This window comes from Biomphalaria glabrata, chromosome 11, assembly GCF_947242115.1.
Source record: "Biomphalaria glabrata chromosome 11, xgBioGlab47.1, whole genome shotgun sequence".
NCBI classification, from domain to species: domain Eukaryota; kingdom Metazoa; phylum Mollusca; class Gastropoda; family Planorbidae; genus Biomphalaria; species Biomphalaria glabrata.
The window spans coordinates 35,218,276-35,242,377 of record NC_074721.1 but is presented as its reverse complement, the minus strand read 5'-3'; the positions used below and the strand labels follow the sequence as shown (position 1 = coordinate 35,242,377).

The window sequence follows — 24,102 nt, the reverse complement described above, 5'->3', positions numbered from 1 at the left end:
AACTCTTTGTTGATGTATATCTGTCTCTACATCATCAAGACATCGTATTCGTAATCTGCCTTTGGGGCGTCTGCCTTTTAGTTTCTACATTATGTCTACATAGCTTTTGTTTTAGAAGCCTGAGAAGTCTTTAGCCCACAAGTTTGAATTTAGGCCGCTCACTTTTTAAAAAATAAATACTTCTGAAATACGATCACCCACATATCCCGTTTTTTTTCTCCACCCCCCCCCCCCTTTCCCAACTGGTTGAGACAATTGATAGGATTAAAGGGCATTGAGAAAGCATGAAATTGCGCTAAACAGAAACAATCGGTAAAATAGTTCAACTCGCAAAGATTTATCATTACAAATTTAATTACATGACTGATTCAAACTGATTGATACAAGCTCTTTTTAAAAAGTATTTTTTTATTTTTATTTTGCTTGTTACATTATCATTGTAAGAGTAAAAGTAATAATTGAGAGAAAACACATTGTCTGAACAAATTGTCTGAACACATTGTCTGAACACATGATCTGAACACATGGTCTGTAGACTTGACTCTGTATGAAGTAATGTAATGAGCTACGACATTAACAATACGAGACTTATACAACTGTAATTTCTATAGATCTCTTTGCATCTCATGTTCTATCCAGCTAGCGTACACTAAACTGTTGGTGAAGACATTAGCCATGCGGGTCTCCAGACATGTATGGCTGTAAGCCATCACGCCCACCAAGCTCCACTGCTTAGTCTCATCATGCTGGCAGAACAGAGGCCCGCCACCACCCACCTGAAGAACAATGTGTCGAAAGATTAAACAGATGGATGTTAAAAAATACGAGAGAAGCATTTAAAGATTAAAATAAAAAGACTGTTTAAAGAGCATTTAAAGAATAAAAAAAAACATACTATTATAATTTTAAAAATAATTCCTCATTTACAAAGCGGATTACTTTGTTCTTAAAATGGCACCATTAACTCTTTCCGTAATTATTTTTCCACGTTTCGACGAAATTCTCCATTTCGCTCATTACTAATTCACTAGCCTGTTCTGACTACGCTTCAATAACTTTTTGATTGTTATCATAAAGTGTTTTATTTGGTATAGAATTATAGGGGAATGCATGCTCTTTTTATACAACACAAATTTAAGTTTATAAAATCAAACATTTTAAAGAATTTTATTAAGAGAGAAAGAGTTAAATACAAATTCTAGTTTGGTAATAGGCACAGCACGAAAGTCAAGATGGCTTAGTGCAGTGCACGTCTTCGAACGGAATTTTGGAACTGAAAAACTAAATAGCTTCTTTTTTCCATTAAAAAAATGATTTCTATAAATTGATCTGCGAAATCTATTTGAACTAATTGAAGATTCGGCATGGCTCTCAGACTTTCTCTAACTTTAGTATCTCATTCTCCAAGACATTGTGTACTCTTTGTAGCTTACATCCATGTTTTATATTGAAAACACTAAACCAGAACGTACTCGTAGAAGAACAAAACCTTATGAAGTACTCAGACACAAGGAGAGAGGCACATTTCTTTCGCTAGAACTAATTCGTGCAAGTACTCCTTCTTTCCTTATGCCATTAGAGAATGGAATGGGTTGCCTGGGTTCCCTGACATCTCATCATACGAGAAAATTTCATCATTGCAACATTTCATCACCATAACATTTCATCATTGCATATAGTGTATTTTGTAAACATAAGTACATGTAGGTGTCGTTAAGTAATTAACATAGTGAGCAACACTAACCCTAACCCTAACCCTAAATGATGAATTGCTATAATGATGAAATGTTGCAATGATGAAATGTCTCGTAGGATGAGGTGTCTGGTCTCCGGTTGCCTGAATCAGCCAGGAAAACCAAAGACTTAGCAGAGTTTATGTTAGTGATTAACATGCATAACTAGAATTATCTTCTTTTTTTTTTGAAGTAACGTTTGTAATAGATAAGATAAGATAAGATAAAAGCTAAGGAGTATTTTTCACTAATGCAATATAAAAAGCTGTATCAGGAAAAGATTACGGGTAAATACTTTTGTTCACTATTAAGAATAAATACGTCATCATCAAATTTCTGTATTAAAAAATATTATAGCCCGACAAAATGTGTACTCTCCCCCAAAATATTTACCCAATACTAGCTTTTGCGGTCTACAAACCTCGCATCCGCTAAAAAAACGACATTCTAGCATAGGCCTGACTCAGACAGGAAGTACTAAGCCCCCATCGTTACCGTAATACATTCCAAAGGTGCGCATATATGTTGTAGACTGGTGTGCATATATGTTCTAAACTTTGGTGTGCATATTAGTTGTAGACTTACTATACAAATATCAATGCCGTTTTCAGGCTTTAAGGTACAAATCTGTTTTGTAGGGCTCGTCAAATGAACTGTACTTGGGGCGTAACTGTTGCAATCAGTTCCAAGGTAGGTAGCCACAGTAGCAGACTTCAAGATATAGGGGGTTGACACACCTTCTGAAAATAAAAAGAGTCCAAAGTTTCGATTGCAAATATTGTTTAAGCTATTGTTTGTATAATTTTAGAGGATGTTGTTATATTTGGAGATAATGTTTACGTAACTGGAGATGATGTTTACGTAACTGGAGATGATGTTTACGTAACTGGAGATGATGTTTACGTAACTGGAGATGATGTTTACGTAACTGGAGAGGCTGTTTACGCTATTTGAGTAATGTTTATGTGATTGGTGATGATGATGGTGCGATTAAATATGATGTTAAGGTAATTGATGATGATGTTTAGGTACTTAGAGATGATGTTTGTGTTACTGGAGATGTTTACAATTTTGTAGGATAGTTTTCATGTCACCAGTTGAATTCAAATAGACTAGTGAAAAAAAAAACAACCAAGACTAATACAGAGAACAGAGATTAACATACTGAGCATAGCATACAGATTCTTTGCATGCAGAGCCTAACACTCTGAATCCGATATAAGTCTGGTCATCTATTTCTAATATAAGTATTATGTATTAAAAGACGACAAAAAAAAAGATATTTACTGTAAATATTTGTTATGGAGTGACTATGCGTGTTTCTGACGTAATCCTGAGGAAGGTAGGGTGGATGTTTTACAAAGTGTTCAGGCTGAAGAGTTACTGATGAAATCATGATAAGTTCTGTCGTAATTGAAAGTTAACCAATAAGGGTGTGGAAGTGGAAGCGAGGAGTCTAGCAAGAGAATTGAAGCCGAAAAGACGTGTGTGTTTGTTTAGTCAGATTTGGTTTCAATTTTCAGTTCATTTGTGTCTCTATATATCTCTCGCGTTGAATCTACGTATGTTTATAAATACCAGTTTTATTCTGAGTTATTGGAATGATAGAATTTCTAACTTTATTTTAAGTTAAACAATAAGAATTTGATGGGCCTACATTGTTTTAGTTATGCTAGCTGTATGGAGATACAAACCAAAGACCGAGATTAAACGATATTCAATATAGAGTCTTTCATTATAATCGTTAACTCTTTCTCTCCTAACTGACGATACCAGCGTTGATTCCACCAGAATGTGGTAAATAATTACGGAGAGAAAGAATTAAACAACGAGAAAAAAAAATAAAGATAAGGAGAAGCTGTTAGATGTTTTCGTATATATATATATATATATATATCCCTTTACCAAAGTCCAGGTCCCATCCTGCTGTTTTACAAAGTTGTCCGGGAGTGAGCTGGAAGTTTGGATCAAAACAAAGTGGTCTAGCGCAAGGCTTTGTCAGATCAATAGGCGAACTTAAAGTCAACATGGCGATATCATTATCTGTTGGAAGCAAAAAAAAAATGTTTTTCTTGAAGCCGAGTAAAAAATATTGTTTTAGGATTTTTCCTTTCTCCTCACTCAGCGGTTTGAGGAACAGGTGGATCAAGGGATTGGGGGTTGGGTTGTTTTGTCTAAGTCTTGGGTTGCCACACTAAACATCTCGCACTAATTCCTGGTGAATTGTTGTTGGGAAAGGAATCGACGGTGACGTGGAGCTTTAGGGCACTAGCTGTGCACACAGCGCCCTTGTAACAGTGCCATTGTAACAACGCCCTTGTAACAGTGCCATTGTAACAGTGCGATTGTAACAGTGTCATTGTAACAGTTCAATCGTAACAGTGCCATTGTAACAGTGCCATTGTAACAGCACCCTTCTAACAGCAGTTACATATGAACTAAAGTTTCGAAGAAATAAAACAGTACAGTTTCTTTATTTAACTAAATAAATAAAAATAAATAAATATAAATATGAATAAAGATAAATACATATATATATATATATATATATATATACATATATATATATATATATATATATATATATATATATATATATATATATATATATATATATATATATATATATATATATATATATATATTGTTATGACTTTGCCATGCGCACCGCCTTCCAAGATAGTGCAGAAAGAAGGTGCGCACTATCAGTGACCAGACAAGTCGGATGTTGACATAAGAGACTAACGATTTCCGCCCAAGTAGAGAGCCAATATGGAGATGCTGTGCTCAAGGCAGATGCCCTTTGTGTTTGTCATGTCTCCGTGTAAATAAACGTCTATGTCTCGTTGATTTGCCTCACTTAAGTTATTACAATTGGTGTCAGAAGTGGGATTATAGGCGACTCAACGAGAGGAGGTAGGATTTACAATGGCAGCTTTGAAACAATTAGACCAACTCTCGGTTAGAGAGCTTAGGAAGGAACTTCGTAACCGATATGAGATAATTGGTGGTACAAGGAGGTGCTTACAGCTCGTCTCCGGCAAGCCTTGATTAATGAAGACGAAGATCCGGAGACCTACCTATTTGAAATTCAACCGGAGATTTATGAGCTTATTGGCAAGATAAATGAAGGTATTGATGCAATGTGTGAACAAATTAACAGTATGGGGGAAAAGGTAGATAAAATGGTGTCTCGAGTAGACTCGTTGGTAAAGGAGCAGTTGCCTGTAGACTCGTTGGTAAAGAAGCTGCGTGGTCAAGACTGTGGCTGCACAAACAGTGGTGACGGAGACGCTGGGAATTGGAGCGCCGTCTGTGTCTGTGTTGTGGGCAAGTCTTGTGGTTGTGACTTTCAAGACGAGAAACGTGACAACGATTGCTGTGATGATCCCAATGAGATGTACCGAATCGAACGGAAAGTGACAAATGAAGAAACTGAAGACTGTTACGTGCCTGAAGCGTTTGTTCCTGTTGTACCTATTACCAGTACCTTAACTGAAGTCTGTTACGTGCCTGAAGCGTTTGTTCCTGTTGTACCTGTTACCAGTACCTCAATGAGCCGGACGGAGCAAGACAACGTTGGGTCTGCGTTCAAGCCTGTTACTATGGACCTTAAAGACCTCTGCCTATCTGTCGGTGCTCACGAGGGAAATTCGAAGCTTGACAACTGCATCCAGAAGTTTAGCATGAACTGTACGTGCGGCGCTTCACACATAGAAGTTAGATGCCAAGAAAACCACCAATAGGGCATGTGTACTTCTACCATCATTATCGACTTTGGCATAGATGAATGTCAATCAAACCACTCTAAATCTGAGCTGTCAAGAGGAAGACATTTTCCACTTGAACCTGAAGAGACTTATCTTCTGGACGTGAAACTGTTGTCTGAGGATGACTGCGGTGAATTGGACTTTGTTTGCAACGTGGCTGCATGTGAACCTGCAGCTCCCTTGAGAGGCGTCTGTCGGGAAGGTCTGCTGAGACAGAAAATGTGATGAAGAAAACAGTGCCCGACACTATCTCTTTGTGTGGCAAACGGCCACATCATCGTCGCAACAACAGCCTGGTCAACTGGAGAAAGAGAAAGCGGCACTGGAGAAAAACAATGCGGATGGTTTCGTGGGGAATACGTTCCCTGCCGCCTGTGGCTCCCACTGATCGACCTCCACCTGAACTGTCAAACCTCAGCTGCACTGTTTCTTTTCGGGACGAAAAGTGCTAAGACGGGGGCAATGTTATGACTTTGCCATGCGCACCGCCTTCCAAGATAGTGCAGAAAGAAGGTGCGCACTATCAGTGACCAGACAAGTCGGATGTTGACATAAGAGACTAACGATTTCCGCCCAAGTAGAGAGCCAATATGGAGATGCTGTGCTCAAGGCAGATGCCCCTTTGTGTTTGTCATGTCTCCGTGTAAATAAACGTGTGTCTTCGTTGAGTTGCCTCACTTAAGTTATTACAATATATATATATATATATATATATATATATATATATATATATATATATATATATATATATATATATATATATATAATTGTATATAAATATATATAAATATATATGTACTGAAAATACTTTTTTGTTTTAAATACCATTAGTGATTACATATTTTTATGGCACTATTAGGAATTAGTTTTCTGTTTCGTCAAAAGAGTTACTTTTGACTTAAAGACAATGAAAAAAACTAGACGAGGTTTTAAGACAGAATAGAGAACTATAAACAGATGTAAACAGACTACTTTAAATGGCTTTAGAGAGGGTTTTTTTTTTATTGACAAAGACAATGCTTTTTTGTGACGGTACGCACCGGTACTGAGCACCGGAACCTTTTTCAATTTGGGGAAAAAAGTATTACTTTTCTTGTATTTTAATGTTCATTATTAATTTATTAGCAGAAAAAGTTTAGCAATCCATCACTGAGTACCGGCACCCATTTTTTAAAAAGCTGAACGTAGAGATTAGCTTGACGACATTCGACGGTTCCCATGGTTATTATTGAACTTCTTGTTCACTATTCGTTACCAGCGTCAACTAACTTATATTATATTCGTTATTTGAGTGTTACCTCCGTTTGACTTATCTGCATTAGACACTTCGCGGAAGCGCCTAATGATGTTTTAAAAGTATTAATAATTTAGCATAGTGCATGCTAGTTAAATAATATTCTCCATGCGCTTTGGTGAAAGTTCTTTTGTGTAATGAAACATTCTGACTCATTCTGGGGAATTTTTTGTGGCGAATTTGGGTTTTTACAAAACAACTCCAGTTCAATCTTTATTTCAACCTCCAAGCCACAATCGGGATTGGAAAAACAGTCTTCTTGATTAGGAACCTATCGGAACACAGCACCAGGGACCCACAATTACCTAATTACTGATTTACTGCGTTTAATTAATTTATGAATAATTAGTGTGGTTTGTAGCTACACGTGTGTTATTGAGAATATAATAAGTTAACACTTCAGTCTATCTTAACTCAGAATAATAATATCACTAAGCGCTTACTTGGTTCTATATAGTCAAAACTTGGATGAACAGAGACTCCGTTCATTATATCTATGTGGAAATATTGTTCCGTTTCCTCGGCAACACTTGCATCGTAGTCACCAACGATGGCAATTATAGTATAGGCTGAGCTGTCAGGAGTGAACGAGAAAACTAAGTGTGACTTTCTCTCTCTCTCTCTCTTTATCTATCTATCTATCTATCTATCTATCTATCTATCTATCTATCTATCTATCTATCTATCTATCTATCTATCTATCTATCTATCTATCTATCTATCCATCCATCCATCCATCCATCCATCCATCCATCTATCTATCTATCTATCTATCTATCTATCTATCTATCTATCTATCTATCTATCTATCTATCTATCTATCTATCTATCTATCTATCTATCTATCTATCTATCTATCTATCTATCTGTCTATCTATCTATCTATCTATCTATCTATCTACTCTTTTTTTTATTCAATTAACTAGGACAAACTATCTATCTATCTATCTACTCTTTTTTTATTCAATTAACTAGGACAAACTATCTATCTATCTATCTATCTATCTATCTATCTATCTATCTATCTATCTATCTATCTATCTATCTATCTATCTATCTATCTATCTATCTATCTATCTATCTATCTATCTATCTATCTCCACTTTCTTATTCAATAACTAGGACAAATACACACGCGATATTGTTGGATACCTACCTGACACAATGCCCAGATGTAAGGATGTGTCTATCATCTAGTATCGCCCCAGTGCATTCATAAATATTGTCAACAATTAGACGCACAAGCCAAGGATGCTTCCGACACGCGCAGTTGGCACCGACGTCTAGAGACAGCGCAGATGCCCACCAGCTTGAAGGACTTACGCAAGTTTCACTGAAGCCACACTGGGCTAGGAAAAGATGATCAGAATTTATGAGACAACAGTTAAGCTTGGAGAGGCTTCTATAGCGACTATATACTGTATATCCTAGTTGTTTGTTCATAGTTATATCCTAGATTGATGTAGCCTACCTGTTGGTTCATAGTTATATCTAAGAATGATGTAGCCTACCTGTTGGTTCGTAGTGAGGTCGCCCCCACCTCCGTTACATAGATGTAATGAAACGGGACCTCAAATCAGTGAACATCAATACTGACAATTGGGAAGACATAGCTCTAGACCGCACCAGATGGAGAGAGACAGTGACCGAGAAAGCTATGGACAGTGAAAGAACATGGGTCTCAGCTCAGGAAGAAAAAGGTACAAACCGAAAAATGTCCAGCTCCTCTACCACCAAAGCCACTTTAACCTGCGCTATTTGTGGACGGGAGTGTCTCTTCAAAACAGGGCTCCACAGTCACATGAGGAAGTGTGCTCTGAGATAAACCATAGTCGTTCTACGACTGAAGGAGGCAAATATAACATCCTAGATTGACGTAGCCTAACTTGGTTCACAGTTATATCTAAGATTGACGTAGCCTAAATGTTGGTTCATAGTAAGATTGATGTAGCCTAAATGTTAGTTCATAGTAAGATTGATGTAGCCTAAATGTTAGTTCATAGTAAGATTGATGTAGTCTAAATGTTGGTTCGTGGTATATCCTAGATAGAAGTAGCCTAAGTGTTGGTTCATAGTTATATCTAAGATTGAAGTAGCCTACCTGTTGGTTCGTAGTCTCCTGTTTCTCTACTTTCATTTTCTTCTGTTGGTCTTTGTTTGGTTTGTCCTCTCCCTGTATTTTTACCCCTGGACTTAGTCGCCGGTTCACTATAGCTTAACTCTAACTCTGCTGTCTCTCTCTTTTTTCGTGTCCATTTAACCCCTTGTAGATTTAGTTGTTTGGTATCAGGACTGGTTGAGTTTACTGATGAACTTTTCCGTGTTGAATGTGTTGTCTTTCTTTGCGTCTCGTGACTTTGTCTTGCAACTTTCTCTGGACGTTTTGGTTTATTGGCTCCGGACGTTTTTCTCCAATTTTTGGCCGCCTTCTTCCTGCCTTGATTTTGGATTCGTTCATTTGACGCGGCGGTAGCTGTTGCACGAGTGGTTGTTGCTAGAGGTACTGAGGGTGAACTCGTTTTGATGTGACCTTTAGGATGAAATCTCTTGTGACCTTTAGTTTTATCTCCACCGAAACGTCCTTTAGACGTCCTTAAACGTTCTTTTGACTCTGTATTAGACTGGTATGCATTATTTAACACCTGTTTTGTATTGGTTATAGTTGTGGTTGCTGCCAACGTCATTATTGTTAAATGTTTTGTATATGCTACGGGTGTCTTTTTAGTTTCAATTCTTTCAGTTTTTTTGACACTTTTACCTTTACCAGTTCTTTTGTAATCTTTTCTTGACCCGATTATAGTTTTAAGTTGTTTTTCTGTTCCAAGTTTAACTTCTGATGTCGTTGTGGTTGATGCCGTCGGTGTTATTGTTAAAAGTTTTGTATATGCTACGGGTGTCTTTTTAGTTTCAATTCTTTCAGTTTTTCTGACACTTTTACTTTTACCAGTTTTCTTGTAATCTTTCCTTGACCCGATTCTATATTTTAGTTTTTTCTCTTTCCCAAGTTTAATTTCTGATGTCGTTGTGGTTGAAGCCGTCGGCGTTATTGTCAAATGTTTTGTATATGTTATAGGTGTCTTTTTAGTATCAATTCTTTCAGTTTTTCTGGCACTTTTACTTTTAACAGTTTTCTTGTAATTTTTCCTTGACCCGATTCTAGTTTTAAGTTGTTTTTCTGTTCCAAGTTTAACTTCTGATGTTGTTGTTAAACTTGTTGTCACCCCTGGTGATGCTAATTTTTGTTTTTTAGATTTGGATGGAGTCTTATAGTGAGCTTGCCTTGTTGACGCTTTTTCTCTTTCATTGTTTGTTTTATATTTATTATAGCCATAACTTTTTCTTTTATTCTCTACCTGGCCTTTAGCCCAATTCTTACTAAGCGCCTTTGTTGCCTTACTCTGTTCTTTTGATGTTCGTGTTGTCTTACTCTGTTCTTTTGATGTTCGTGTTGCCTTACTTTGTTCTTTTGATGTTCGTGTTGCCTTACTCTGTTCTTTTGATGTTCGTGTTGCCTTACTCTGTTCTTTTGATGTTCGTGTTGCCTTACTTTGTTCTTTTGATGTTCGTGTTGCCTTACTCTGTTCTTTTGATGTTCGTGTTGCCTTACTCTGTTCTTTTGATGTTCGTGTTGCCTTACTTTGTTCTTTTGATGTTCGTGTTGCCTTACTCTGTTCTTTTGATGTTCGTGTTGCCTTACTCTGTTCTTTTGATGTTCGTGTTGCCTTACTTTGTTCTTTTGATGTTCGTGTTGCCTTCGGCGCGAGCGTTGTTGTTGATGTCATTGACGCTGCCGTTTTTGTTCTATTTTCATCGTCCCTATTTCTTTCCTCTTTCTTATAAACCTTTCCTTTCTTATCTCTGTACTCTTTCATCTTTGTTCTACTCAAAGGTTTTTTACTCTCACTGCTTAGGTCTGCTGATGTTGATGGAGCTTTTAGCGTTGTAGTTGCTGGCGGTTTTTGAAATATTATCTTTTCTAGATGATCTTTGACCCAGTCTAGAATTGACTCACTTGAATTAGTTCTAGATTTAGCTATGGGACTAGATTGAGCTCTGGGACTAGATTGATCTCTGGGACTAGATTGAGCTCTGGGACTAGATTGAGCTGAAGTCTTTTTGAACATAGGATTTGTTTTTGATGACGTAGTGTCTGTTTTGAATGATTTGGTTGTTACCGGTATGCTTGCGGAGTATTTTCCTTGAGCTTTGGCTTCTTTCTGCCTTTGACCTTTCCTCAAATTTTTGCCTTGACCTTTCTTTGAAAATTTACCTTGACCTTTCTTTGAAAATTTACCTTGACCTTTCCTTGAAATGGTGTCTTGTCCTTTTCTTTCCCCTCCACCTGGGCTATATATAATGTTGCTACCAACTTTATTGCTTGTTCTATTTTTTATTCTCACTTCTGCTGGTCCTTTAGAAAAAGTTATGGCACTTGATTTTGTTGTCGAAATGTCTGCTGGTTTCGCTGAGTGCCTTTGTATCTTTAGTCTCCTCTTCTTACCGTTTGGTTTGGTTTTCCCAGTAACTTTATTTGGTTTTCTTTTCTCATCGATTAGTTTCTCCTTTTCATAACTTGTTCGATTGCTCTTTACTTGATACTTTATTTTATACTCTCCCTTTGTTTTGCCCCATTCCTTGTTCTGATGCTCCTTGGTCGTTCTGCTTACTTTGGGCGCTGCGGTGGTATGTATTTTTGTTGTTGCTGTTGTTGCATCTTTGGTTGTTTTAAAAGCCGCTGATGTAAATCTTGTTGCTTTTGAGGTTTGTGATGAAGTCGTCGATGTGTTGGGAAATGTTGGAGCTTTACTTTTAGTCGTCTGCTTTGTTGAATGTTTCCCGTGACCTTTTGTATGATGTCGACCTTTACCCTTTTCCTTTTGATTATTGTAATCGTTCTGCTTTTGACCTTTGACCCATTTATTATACATCTTTTTGTTTGACCTGGGTGTGGGGCGTTCTGAAGGTTTTTGTTCTACAGTTCCTCTCTTGGTGGTTAGTGTTAAGGATGTGGATTTTGTTGGACTATTGGACAAACTTTTAGAACTTTTGGCTGTTTCGTCCTTCGAAGTTCTGACTCCTTGTTTCTTGAAAGGATTTTTTCTCCCATATTTCTTGGGATTTTTTTCTTGCTCGTTTGGTTTGTACCATTTCTCTTTTCTTTTGTTTTCTTTTTGAAGTTTTGTTTCGTTTTCAATTTGACTTTTTAAATCAATCTGTTTTGTTCCATGTTTTTTATAGCCTTCTCTTTCATTTTTGGGAAAATTCTTTTGTGTTTGATTTTTGAGCCTGCCTTGGCCTTTTGATGCCTTGTTGGAAATCTTTTTGACTGTCTGGTTTTGATTCATAGAAGAATCTTTTTGTACTTGACCTTTGAACCTTTTCTGGTTTTGACCTTTCGCCTTCTTTTTATATATATCATTGTTCGTCTTGCTAATTACTCGTGTAGATGTTGTCTGGGCTGTTGTTTCTTTCGCTGTCGCGTGCTTGTGTTTTTGGGCCTTCGTGATGGGAGGTGTAGCTGTTTCCGCTAAGTTCTCTTTATTTGATTGACTCTGTTGATGCTTTGTTTTAATATTTCCGTAATTTACGCTTTCAATTGCTTGTTCTCCCTTTTTTACAGTTTTTCTTTGACCTTTAACCCTCTTTCGTCCTTGACCTCTTCCCCTATACCTATTCTCTTGATACGTTGTCTTTTTTATTGTGCGCGCAGACGTAGGCGACGCGGTTGCTCCATTTCTGAAAGTTAGTTCCGGTGATGACGTAATTGTAACGCCATTCGACGATTTAGCTCGAACTCTTTCCTTTCTTCTATGTTTTCTTTCCGTTTTTCTAAGTTTTTTCCGAAGACTTTTTTCGGTCTTTCTAACATTGACTTTATTATTTGTCTCGTGATCTTTACTCTTAGGATGAGTTCGATATTTCGATTTCATCTCCAACCGTCCGTAACTTACAACCGACTTGTCGTTCTTTCTCCTTTGACCTTTATTCATCGTCCAATTCTTTTTCTTCGAAGGCGGTTTCATAGCGGACCTGCTTTCTTGTCCCGGCGGAGTGATTTCATAGTCTTTGGGTTCATAGTCTTTGGGTATCGATGGTGATGCTTCTGACCGTGGTTTTCCTCTTGGTAACGGTACTTTTGTCTTTCTAGGCCAAGTTCTTGAAGTTCTTTGATTTGCTTCTAATATAGATTGCCTTGTTGTAGTTTTCATTGATGTAACAGTGACGGGTCTCGTTTTGGTTGCGCCCTGTGTCGAGGTAGTCAGGCTTGATAGCGGTGTCCTGTTGTAATCTGAATCACACTTTCGTTTCACTGTAATTAAGCTTTAAAAAGAAAAGTACATACGTTACTATATTTAGCCTTAAAACAAACAAACTGCTAACTAATTTTTTTTATTGGTTTATCGTCGCAAAGCAAATAAAATTCGTTAGTGATTTTTAAGACTAAAATAGCACGAATATATTATGAAATTATGCAAATTTATTTAACCTATTGTGTGTTAGGATTCCTATGATGATAAAGCTAAACCTGAATAGCGCAAATTCAGAGATTCACCCCAAAAAAAAAAAAAAAAAAAAAAAAAAAAAAAAAATTTGTGTGTGTATGTGTACCAGAACTGTTGAACTTTACTAGTAAAGAAAGACATTGACCTTCAAAACTTCGGAGATCAGGCATTTTGTGTGAGATGCAAACCCATGTGGGTTGTATGCGGACTGTCACGCGTCTAGGGCAGGAAAAAGGACAAGAGAATGAAAGCAAGAACTATGAACAATTACTGAACAAAGTTTTTACATTTGTTTTCGTGATACCATAAAATTCAATTTTATTTTTGCAATGTATCTTTTGGAAATTTTTTTTTATTCAGCTAGCATTTTAAAATGTCTACTATAACAAGTGTTGAAATTAAATTAAAGCCCAATTCACACCAAAAAAAAGTGTCGAAATTTGAACTTCACTTTTAGCGTATTAATTAATGACGATTAATGCTGACTCTGGACCTTACATACGACAGTCCAGAGCTTTACAACACGACCATTCGTAACAATACGTTATGCATTAAGCGCATTTACTTATACTGTTAAAATATTTCTGCTGCGACAATTAAAATGTTTGAAATCAATTCAACATATGTCTTCGAAAAACAATAAAAATAATAAATTCCATTGAAAAAAAAAAATTAAAGTCAGATTGCAGGTCTAAGTATTCTTTGTGATCGGAGATCGGAGAGCATGTCGCAAGTGAACATGAGTCTCGTCTGTCTGATATACAAGTAGACTTTCAAAATAAAAAACACGACAATCCCATGGAAACGCAATGAGAAGAATGTGACAATGTCTATAACTTAGCGACCACTTAGAAGGAACACTATAGAGGCAAGTCAAAGTGACTGCACAAAAGGAAAACGAACTCCAACTAAACTATTAAGTGAGTTCAGAAGTTAAGAATGAGATAATTGTACAGCACCTGTGATTGGAGACAATGTGACAATGTCTATGTCTTAGCGACCACATAGTAATAACACTATAGAGACAAGTCAAAGTGACTGCACATTAGGAGAATTAACTCTAATCATACTATTAAGTGAGTTCAGAAGTTAAGAATGAGATAATTATACAGAACCTGTGATTAGAAACTGAAGAAAAATTAAAAAGATTTACACTAAAATTATGTGTTTAAATCCTTAGGTTGACATGAGAAAAGAGATTGAGTAAAATTACACATGGCATGTTGTGGTAAACCAGAATGTTTCTAGTCCTTTTTTTTTTCAAATGCGACTCTAACAGAACTCGATGTCGACATTAATAAATAACATTGGATGGTGATCCTTTGTTTTAAGCTGTTACGGGGAACAAACTGTTGCAAATGACAAGAAAGGCCATACTACTTCATCCCATCTACCACGTTGGCCTGACCTCAATCAGGACAAACCATTGGCACGAATTTAACAAATGTATTAGTAATATATCATAACAGGTTTTCCTTCTGATATTCCAGGGTCTCCTGGAAATCTCCTGACATTGCAAAATATACGAAAAAGTCCTAGAAATCTCCTGAAATTATTAAAATTTTCAGAAAACTATACAAATTTGTCATTTTGGGGTGTCAGTCCTACGCGTGATAACACAAAAAAAAAAAGGCATTGTCAGCTTTCATGTAATAAAATTTTATGGCATAGACGAATGTTTTTTTTCTAATACAAAATTTTAATTTATCTCTACCCAGACTGGGCTTCGCGCAATCCGTTTCGCATAGGGCTCCGCAATTGTTAGGGCCGGCACTGGGTACATACTCGTGATTAAAATAGATTACACAACAATGTTAAACTCTGTGGTGAGGCGAATAGAAGCACCCTAGTGAAAGAGGACATCAACCCAGCCAATTCTAATTCTGTACGCAAGAAAATAGGAACACAGTCATCAAGAGTCGGCAATGGAATACAAATCGTTAATATAGAATTGTTTCCATTATTTACCTCTTTTCGTTTAGTTATCTACTCAAATAGTCTAATTGTATATCTTGTAACTTCATAAATTTGTTTATTATATATATATATATATATATATATATATAAGCCTAAGCTTATGAATATATGCAATATGCATTTATTTTAATTATTTTATAATTTTATTTTATTATAATCCGGATAAACCTCCACTGACATAGGGCCACACCGCCGGGACCACAAGTTGTTAGTTAATCTCTTAGTAGATTCTATGTATAAAAGATTACAGCTTAACAAAACCACACTGTCCAGATAAAGGCTATTAAATAATAATAAACTTTTTTAAAATCTATACTTATAGAAATCAAAAACCGTTTGACCAATCTTGATAAAACTTGACATAAATGTTCCTTGGATACTAACTGGAACCATGACGTATGTATAGTAGCCCTAAAACAAACTTAAGACCCTAAAAAAAAGTTGCCCAACTCTATGTAAGTATTACTATTCCATGGATCTAGGCCATGTTAGCATGTTTATATGAGACAAGATCGAAAGGATCTAGATCTAGATCCCCTAATTTTAAGAGCTACACTTTGCATAGTTTTATTTTTTTACATTGACACATGAAAATACAAATTAACCTTCAAATTTATGTTTCAAAAGCATTTTTACATTAATTCGATCCTTATATCTGCGAATTTAGACATCCTGACTTACTTTATAATCCCATTCATTTAATAAATCGGGTAAACCCGTTTTTATTGTACTTTATATCCTATTCATCTCGCGCTTTTTTTCGTTTTTAATAATGTATCGGTTTACCTGAGCGGCTAATGACCGGCTAGTAATAATATAAAAGAATCTTTAAAAAAAAAGCTTTTCTAAGGGGAATAACCCCAAACTACTGCACAAATTTCAATACATTAGGAATAAGCTCCCCTTTTTTCAATATTAAAAAAAAATAATTAATTACCACTAATTCATTTTTTAAATTTTTTATTCTTGTCATCGATTAGCAATAATTGTGCGAAATTTCAGCTTGCGCTACCCCATCCCAATATTTATATTCAAATAACTCATATTATCAAAATGTACTAAATATAGAGTGATATATAGATCCAAAACACATATTACAAGACAAAGTATCACAACTAGTCAATCTATATATGGACCTAAATGTACCTGGAAGGTGTCATGGCTAAACAAATCTCTAAACTGTCCAGGAAATTGTGTAGCGCTTGACATGCAACACCATCATAGGGGAAGTAATCACCTGTGCAAATTACATCCTTTAAGTAACTGCTCAAGTTGTAACAATGAAATTCAAACCTCAATACGAGAGAGGCCCAAAAAGTTACTTATTTTATTTTTTTCTGCAAATGTATAGACCAGTCCGGACCATTATAAAAAAATGTCTACTGTCTTAATAAAAGGTCGACCTTGTCGAGGACATTTATTATACTGTCAAATATATCTTCCTACAATATCTATCTATCTATCTATCTATCTATCTATCTATCTATCTATCTATCTATCTATCTATCTATCTATCTATCTATCTATCTATCTATCTATCTATCTATCTATCTATCTATCTATCTATCTATTGCTATCTATCTATCTATCTATCTATCTGATTCTTTATCTCGTTCTCTCTCTCTCTCTCTCTCTCTCTCTCTATCTAATCTAATTTAATCTAATCTAATGTAATCTAATCTAATCTTATATCTTATCTTATCTTATCTATCATCTATCTATCTATCTATATTGGAAAGATATCAAAAATTTCTATTGTCAGAATTAAAAGTAATAGTATTCTTGACGTCTTCGTTGGTGAGCTGGTGAAATGTCTATAAATAGGAATGATATCATAACTTCATGTAAGCTACAAGAATACCAATTATATAGGACGCTATGGGAATGTAAGACTTCATATCCTATGTCTCTGCCACGCTATTCCTGATTTACGTTTTTTATCACGGTTGGTGGCAGTATAATGTAGGAACATGAAGAACACCATCGGGTGCTCGTTCTCAATGAAGGGCTGAATGAACGACACACTGAGACAAAAAGAGCCAGTATCTCACTCCTGTTAAGAAGCTTTGGTCCATTTCTTGTCGGATACTCGTAAACTGACCGCTAGAGTAGAAATTGTCGCCAATAGACATTGTTATTCGTAGGTCATTTTCTGCTGACAGCGTCTGACAAAGAACGGACTCGCATCGCGATTTTTGTCTTTTTTGTTCTTGCCAAGAGTTTTTTTAATCGAAGTGGTTTCAGACGCCTCTCACGACAACATTATAAAAGAACCGACTAAAAAGACGAAATAATTCAATTAATAATAAATCGGCAATATTGCCACTTTGACTACAATCAATACTTAATTAGGGATTTATAACTTCAATGCAGTATATTTTATGTCCCTGTTCATAAAAAGGCCTACAAGGCGCCCCCATCCCCAGCACCTCGCTCCCCATAGTTTAAGAGAAACGTTTCTCTACTAAGTCATGAGACTTTATGGCTGATTCAGGCAACCCGTCACATGCTCTATTTTTAACAAATTTAATCATTAGTTATTAAAAGCTTTTTAAAAAAAACGTTATTTGTTTAAAATACACATTTAACTAAAGCAAAACTTGGGTTCTTGGTTATTCATTAACATAGAAGTGTTAATTAATTCTGAGCCCTAAGAAATGATTGTAAAAATAATAAGGCCTACCTTGTATAAAGTGTTTAAATATATTGACTATGTCAGGTTTTCTCAAGTTAGATTTACCCAACACAATCATCGCCGTCTCTGCGTTTTCTCTTTGTTTCTTCGTTAGTTCCAGAGGGAGAAACTGAGCAAAGACATCCCTAGCTATGTCCTCTACCTTCCAGGGGTTAGCCTGGCCCTGGCTAGAGCCACACTGTCCATTAGTGGCGACAAGGCTCGCAGTGAACAGTTTTCTTTTGTCATTCTCAGACAAAGCTTCCAACGACGGCTGAGCATCGTAGATCAAAAATGGTTTTATGACGTCTATAGCCGCCATTGCCTTGTCCGCGGCAGAGCTGAACAAAATTTGAACCAAAAGGTTCAGGTCGCAGGATGTTAGACTTAGCTCAAGGATCTGTCGGAGATCTTCCAACTGCTTGGCAGTTAACCCTGAACATAGGGCATTTTTAAGGCATTCATATATTGTCAACAGATTCGGTTGCTCGACAATGTTTTCTTGAGGAGAATTTTTCAGCTTTAACTTAGTGACAGAGGCTAACATTGTCATGGGTGTGCTGATGAATTCTCGTTTAAAGGTCACGTGAACAGACCTGTCCTTTCTGCCGAATAATACAGGGACAGCTGGGCTGGAGAACGAATTCAGAAATTCATACACCGCTCGGTAATTGGATTCCCCTTCTGTATCGCTTTTCACGGTGTAGCCGTCAGGTCGAGACTGTCCGAAGATGCTGCAGATGTAGTTAGCGTAGAGTTCGGATGGAATGTTATTGGCATGGTAGAAATACTTTGTTGGGGGTATGGCGTCACAGACCCAGCAGGATGACGACATCAGAGCTACTAAAGTGGTTACAATAAAAACATTCATTCTGAAAAACAAGCAAAATACACAAAAAATCCTTTTTTTAAAGTTTTTAACACGACAATGCAATTGAACTACTACTTTTACTCATAATAATAATTAGTAATTCTGTCATAAGATCAAGCATTATGATGTTTAAATAATGCAAAACTATATTGGAGCATTTTTCACTTATCTTAAAAAAGAAATAAGAAACTTCACTGATACTAACTTTTAGCAGGCAACTCAAGGGGAATAACTAAGTAAATTAATTAAAATTTAAGGTATAACAATAGCGTCCCTTCTGTTTTACTTATTATTTATCGTGCTTTAAAGAGAAAAGAAAAACTATAAAAAAAAAAATTAAAAAAAATTTATAAAACATTGCGAGCTATATGCCAAATGTCATCCTTGACTCATATCGTACCAAAACATTAAATAGTGTGATCTATATTTAGATAACAATCGTCCTCTCTGTCCTTACTCCATACCAACATCGTTTTAGGAAATATAGATAATGTGAAACACAACTAATAGGACTAATTGATGATTTTTCAAAAGGTTTAGACAACAGTGAGCAAATAGATGCTATCTTACTAGATTTTTCCAAAGCTTTTGATAAAGTTCACCACCATAGTTTGCTTAAAAAAATAAAACATTTTGGCATTGATGGTCCATTGCATCAGTGGATTAAAGATTTTCTGATAGGGAGAGAACAAACTGTAATAATAAATGGCTCTAAATCAAAAGCGATAACAGTAAACTCAGGCGTACCTCAAGGAACAGTCTTAGGTCCACTACTATTTTTAATTTACATAAACGATTTACCAAATTGCATTAGTTCAGGAACAAAAGTCAGATTATTATATATAAAAACAACACAAGATACAGATATTTTACAAAGAGAAATAGATGAATTACAGAAATGGGAATCAAATTGGAGCATGTCTTTCCACCCAGACAAATGTCAGTCATTAAGAGTAACAAATAAACTAAAACAAATTAATTCCACTTATCTTATTTCAGGTAGACCAGTAACACAGACTAAAAACGCAAAATACCTAGGTGTTATAATAAATGAAAAACTGTCATGGAATCCCCATATTGATCAAGCTATCAAAAAATCAAACAAAGCATTAGGGTTTATTAAAAGAAATTTCTATAATCAAATAAGAACATAAAACTAAAATGGTATTTAACCTTGGTTAGGCCAATAATAGAATATGCATCCTCCGTTTGGGACCCCTCAACTCAAGAAAACATTAAGAAACTGGAACAGACACAAAATAGAGCAGTGAGATTCATAACAAACGAATATTTACACTTAACCAGAGTAACACCTTTAGTAAAATCACTAAATTTAGAAAGCCTTCAGGACAGAAGACTCAAAAGTAAAGTAGCAATTATACATAAACACTTAACCATATAATTCAAATAAAAAAACAAAATTTAATAAAATACTCAGAAAGACACAAAGATAAAGACACGCTCCTCATCCCATATGCTAGGACAAATTTGTACAAATACTCCTTCTTCCCTAGTGCTATTAGAGCATGGAATGGGTTGCCTGAGCTAGCCAGGAAAACCAGTGACTTGGCAGAATTTAAGTCATTGGTTAATTTGCATGACTAAATGCATGACGCGTAGGACGTAATCATCTTCTTTTTTGAAGTAAAGTCTGTATTATATAAGATAAGATAAGATTTCATTCATATCTCTAGATCTAGTATGAACAGTTAATGTACTATATACATTTTAAAATCTATATCTAGATCTATATTTAAATAAAAATCGTGATCGCTAAATTTCATCCATATCTCTGAATCCATTATTAACTACCTATATAAATTTGTATTAACTATGCTATTCTTTACAGTACAAAATAATGAACAATTTACAAAATATAGTCTTTTTGTTATGGAAAAATACAATGAAACTCTTCCTACCTTAGCGAAGCATCTGACCGCATGAGCTGACTACATTCGAGAGGTGTTGGCTTTGTTATTTTATGAGTTAGATGAAAACATTTCATGAACAAGTCTCATCAGAGATGTCATCAGTTAATGACAGATGTCGAATGACAGGCTGTATAAAGCATCTTGAAGGATGCAATCGCCCAAATGACACAATGAATGTCAGATCATAGAAGAAAGTAAAGACAGAGATTGGACTCTGGGGTCTTGAGACTGTTTTGTGTTTTGCGATGAGTTTGTCTTTCTAGTGGACGAGCACTTGTAGTTTCTCGCTGTAGATGTATATAGCTGAAGATAAAGAAATAGCTGTCACCATTTCTGAGTTGTTTTGTTGTTTTAACTTTATCGATTGATCTAAATCAATACAACTAAAGGCCAAACTAAGCGGGAGATAAGCTTTATGACTAAGTCCGTTACGTGGATGAACCACTACTGTTTCTTTTATCAATCTAAGTGGGAAACACACTAAAACTGCGATTTTCTTTTTGAATTATTTTTTTGTTTGTTACATGTTTGGACAATAAGGCCTTCTTTTTCTTTTCAGTTTAATTCTATCTTGTCATTTTATCTTGTCATCTTATCTTATCATCTTATCTTGTCATCTTATCTTGCAATATTTTCTTGTCATCGTATCTTAGCATCTTGTCTTGTCTTGTCATCTTATCATGTCATCTTATCTTGTCATCTTGCATTGTCATCTTACCTTGTCATCTTATTTTGTCATCTTACCTCCACATATTGTATCTTGCTATCTTATCTTGTTATCTTATCATCTTATCTTATCATCTTATTTTATCATATTATCTACCCATATTGTATTATTATCTTATTATCCAGTCACATACGAATTCTTATTGGTTTGGTGGAGTTGTCGCATGATCTCGAGTTCGCCCCGCTACGAAGTCCTTCACAAATCATAATTATTATCTTGAACAGTGTAGAAATGTGTCATGGTTAGGCTAATTGAAATAAAGATGCAGAAGAATCGAAAAGAAGGAGCAGAAAATAAAAAAGATAAAAGGTAACTATTGCTGGAATCCTGTGCAAAAATAAAAATGTAGCAAAATTATGAATGTCTTCTCGCAAGCACTCGTTATGACGAGAGCTTTTATGAATTAGCCGACTCAACGCCATGAAACGACTAAGATATAGACTTAGGTCGAAATACATGGAGGGTTTGCTAAAATATGAAATAACCTTGACAGCATTAGTTTTACTGAACGTAAGGATATTAAATAACCATCAAACAAGTGGACTTGATGTTCTTTTGTGTGTGTAGCCAGCTCTAAGTAGAGGACAGTCAAACTGGGGTTCCAAGTTATTGAGAAAGCAGTATTTGACCTTGTCAGTAAAGTAACATTTCTCTTTCAGACCTTGCGACCTATAGGGCAGATGATGTTTAGGTCGTCTGTTTCTTTGGCCAATGATTAACAAGCAGCACAACGACCAACCGCCTTTGCTATCCCGAAATTCAAAATTTAATGTACAAATTGCCTTCCGAACTGACGTAAAGAGCTTTTGTTTCATATTTTAAAATCTTTTTTATTTTTATTTGTATGAACTAAATAAACTACATTTTATCAAAGCATGGAATACTGCTGTGATCTCCGTTGCATGTATTGATACTACAATTTGTATCTATTTATATAATAAATTATTCAAAGTAATATTGGTTTACAATAGAAATGTGCTTCATTTTTTAATTTAAATTTTATTACAATAAATAGGAACAAAAATTTTCTTGTTAAATTTTTTAAATAAATAATTAAAAAAACATTTTAGTAACATTATGCCATTTAGATATTTATTGTAAAAAATATTTCTTATCAAATAAAATGACACATTTTCTTATTAAAAAACAATTAAGGTTGTTATACTACGAAAATAAAAAAAAACGAAAGGTCACTCCTTCAAAGGTTGGAAAGGATGCCATCTTTTTTAAATTTATTAAAGTATTTCTAAATTTAGAATTTTTAAGGTCAAATATAGTGTTTGCATTAAACGTACTCTCTCTTTTTACTAATAATGTTTTAAAACATATAAAAGTTTTAATTCATTTAAAGTTCAACATTTTAAAGCAATATTTACAAAATACTGAATTAAAAATTGTAGATTCATCTTTCAGATAGAAATTTAATTCAAAGTACGTATAAAAAAACTCGAATTTCATTGAACTTTACGAAATACGGAACAAAATGTTTTCACTCTACCCAGTTAGAAGCTATCCATAGCAGAAATCAAGACGAAAGCAGGTCCATTGTTCTGCGTCGATCATCTAGCTTTTCTTTGTATTACTTTTGCACCTTTATTAGAGATGATTTTGACAGCGAGTCGTGTCAAAGAATAAGACCGAGCCAGCGTTGAACGTCTTGAATTTGAATGTCAAGTACATGTATATGTTAATGTATATGGTAGCAGAAAGTTTATCATAGTAAGAGATTCAGCATTCCAAGTGTTATACTTTATTATATTTAGTAGTAGTGCTTATTTCAAAATCATCTAATAAATTATTCATGTAGCTAACTACTTTCAATACATTATTACACTTTACACAATACTTTTATGGCATCCAATTTGTGGGCCGCATTGTATAGAAATGCCCGGGCCGATTTTGACACCCAGCGAGAGCTTTGTTATGCCCTCTTATTAAAAATGAAGTGTTAATTAATCAAGATCAGTGTTTCCCAAACTTTTGTTCCTCAACGGAACATATTCTGAGTATTTATCCGCCCCTGCCCCCAAGAAAGAATCCTGGTTAAGCGAATGAATAGATCTACTACACTTTATAATATTTCATTAATAGGCTTTTATATCTAGACTAAGTAGATGATGCACACAATTTTCATTAACATTAATTTATTTAACTCTTGAATCAGTAATGTCTTAAATTAAGGAATTCCCGAACTCAATAGTCTTTTTCAAGCAAGCGATAGTCCTTTCAAAACCGATGTTGGATCTAGATCTAGATCTAGTTCTCTAGCCAATGTTTTTAAATTACTTTATTTACTTTGAAAAATTATAACGTCAAACTAGAGTTTTTCCCGTGTGGCCAACGAGCTAGTAATTCTTTTCTCAGTGCTACTGTTAGACACCTAGTTTATAGTATTAGTTATTTAGCGACGCACCATAGAAGACGTCTATTGAACGGGACTAGTACGTTTGGGATATGTTGGGTTAGAGACTGGAAAATGAGTTAGCGATAGAATCCTCTAGGGTAAAGACGTGTTTATTTGACAGAGACTTTACTGTGTCCTTTTCTTGGAATAAATATCTTATGAATTGTTCATCAGTGTTGACCACATCTCTTCATTCGTTAAATAGATGGTTTGTTTAT

At 35.3% G+C, this 24,102-nt stretch overlaps 1 protein-coding gene across 2 annotated transcripts; it reads right to left on the bottom strand.

The window, feature by feature from the left end:
• Positions 1-381: 381 nt before the first annotated feature.
• On the bottom strand, positions 382-20,854 carry LOC106065872 (uncharacterized). 2 transcript variants are annotated; one of them, XM_056004505.1, is made up of 9 exons: positions 20,742-20,854; positions 17,961-18,823; positions 16,424-16,514; positions 8,899-13,118; positions 7,954-8,146; positions 7,241-7,371; positions 3,639-3,776; positions 2,319-2,473; positions 382-776 (listed from the first exon to the last, which is right to left on the bottom strand). In XM_056004505.1, exons 1-9 carry the CDS (start codon positions 20,825-20,827, stop codon positions 606-608), a joined length of 6,048 nt encoding a protein of 2,015 aa, XP_055860480.1. In that variant the 5' UTR covers positions 20,828-20,854; the 3' UTR covers positions 382-605. The 2 variants fall into 2 exon arrangements, with proteins under 2 accessions (XP_055860480.1, XP_055860481.1); XM_056004506.1 differs by having other exon boundaries at positions 2,319-2,470.
• Between the last annotated feature and the right edge of the window lie 3,248 nt (positions 20,855-24,102).

Coding starts and splice junctions, on each gene's coding strand:
- LOC106065872 (XM_056004505.1), bottom strand. CDS start 20,827: ATGAAATGTTTTCATCTAACTCATAAAATAACAAAGCCAACACCTCTC. Junction 8,147..8,898: donor AGGAGACTACGAACCAACAG/GTAGGCTACTTC, acceptor ATCTTTTCCTAG/CCCAGTGTGGCTTCAGTGAA. Junction 777..2,318: donor ACGGCATTGATATTTGTATA/GTAAGTCTACAA, acceptor ATTGTTCTTCAG/GTGGGTGGTGGCGGGCCTCT.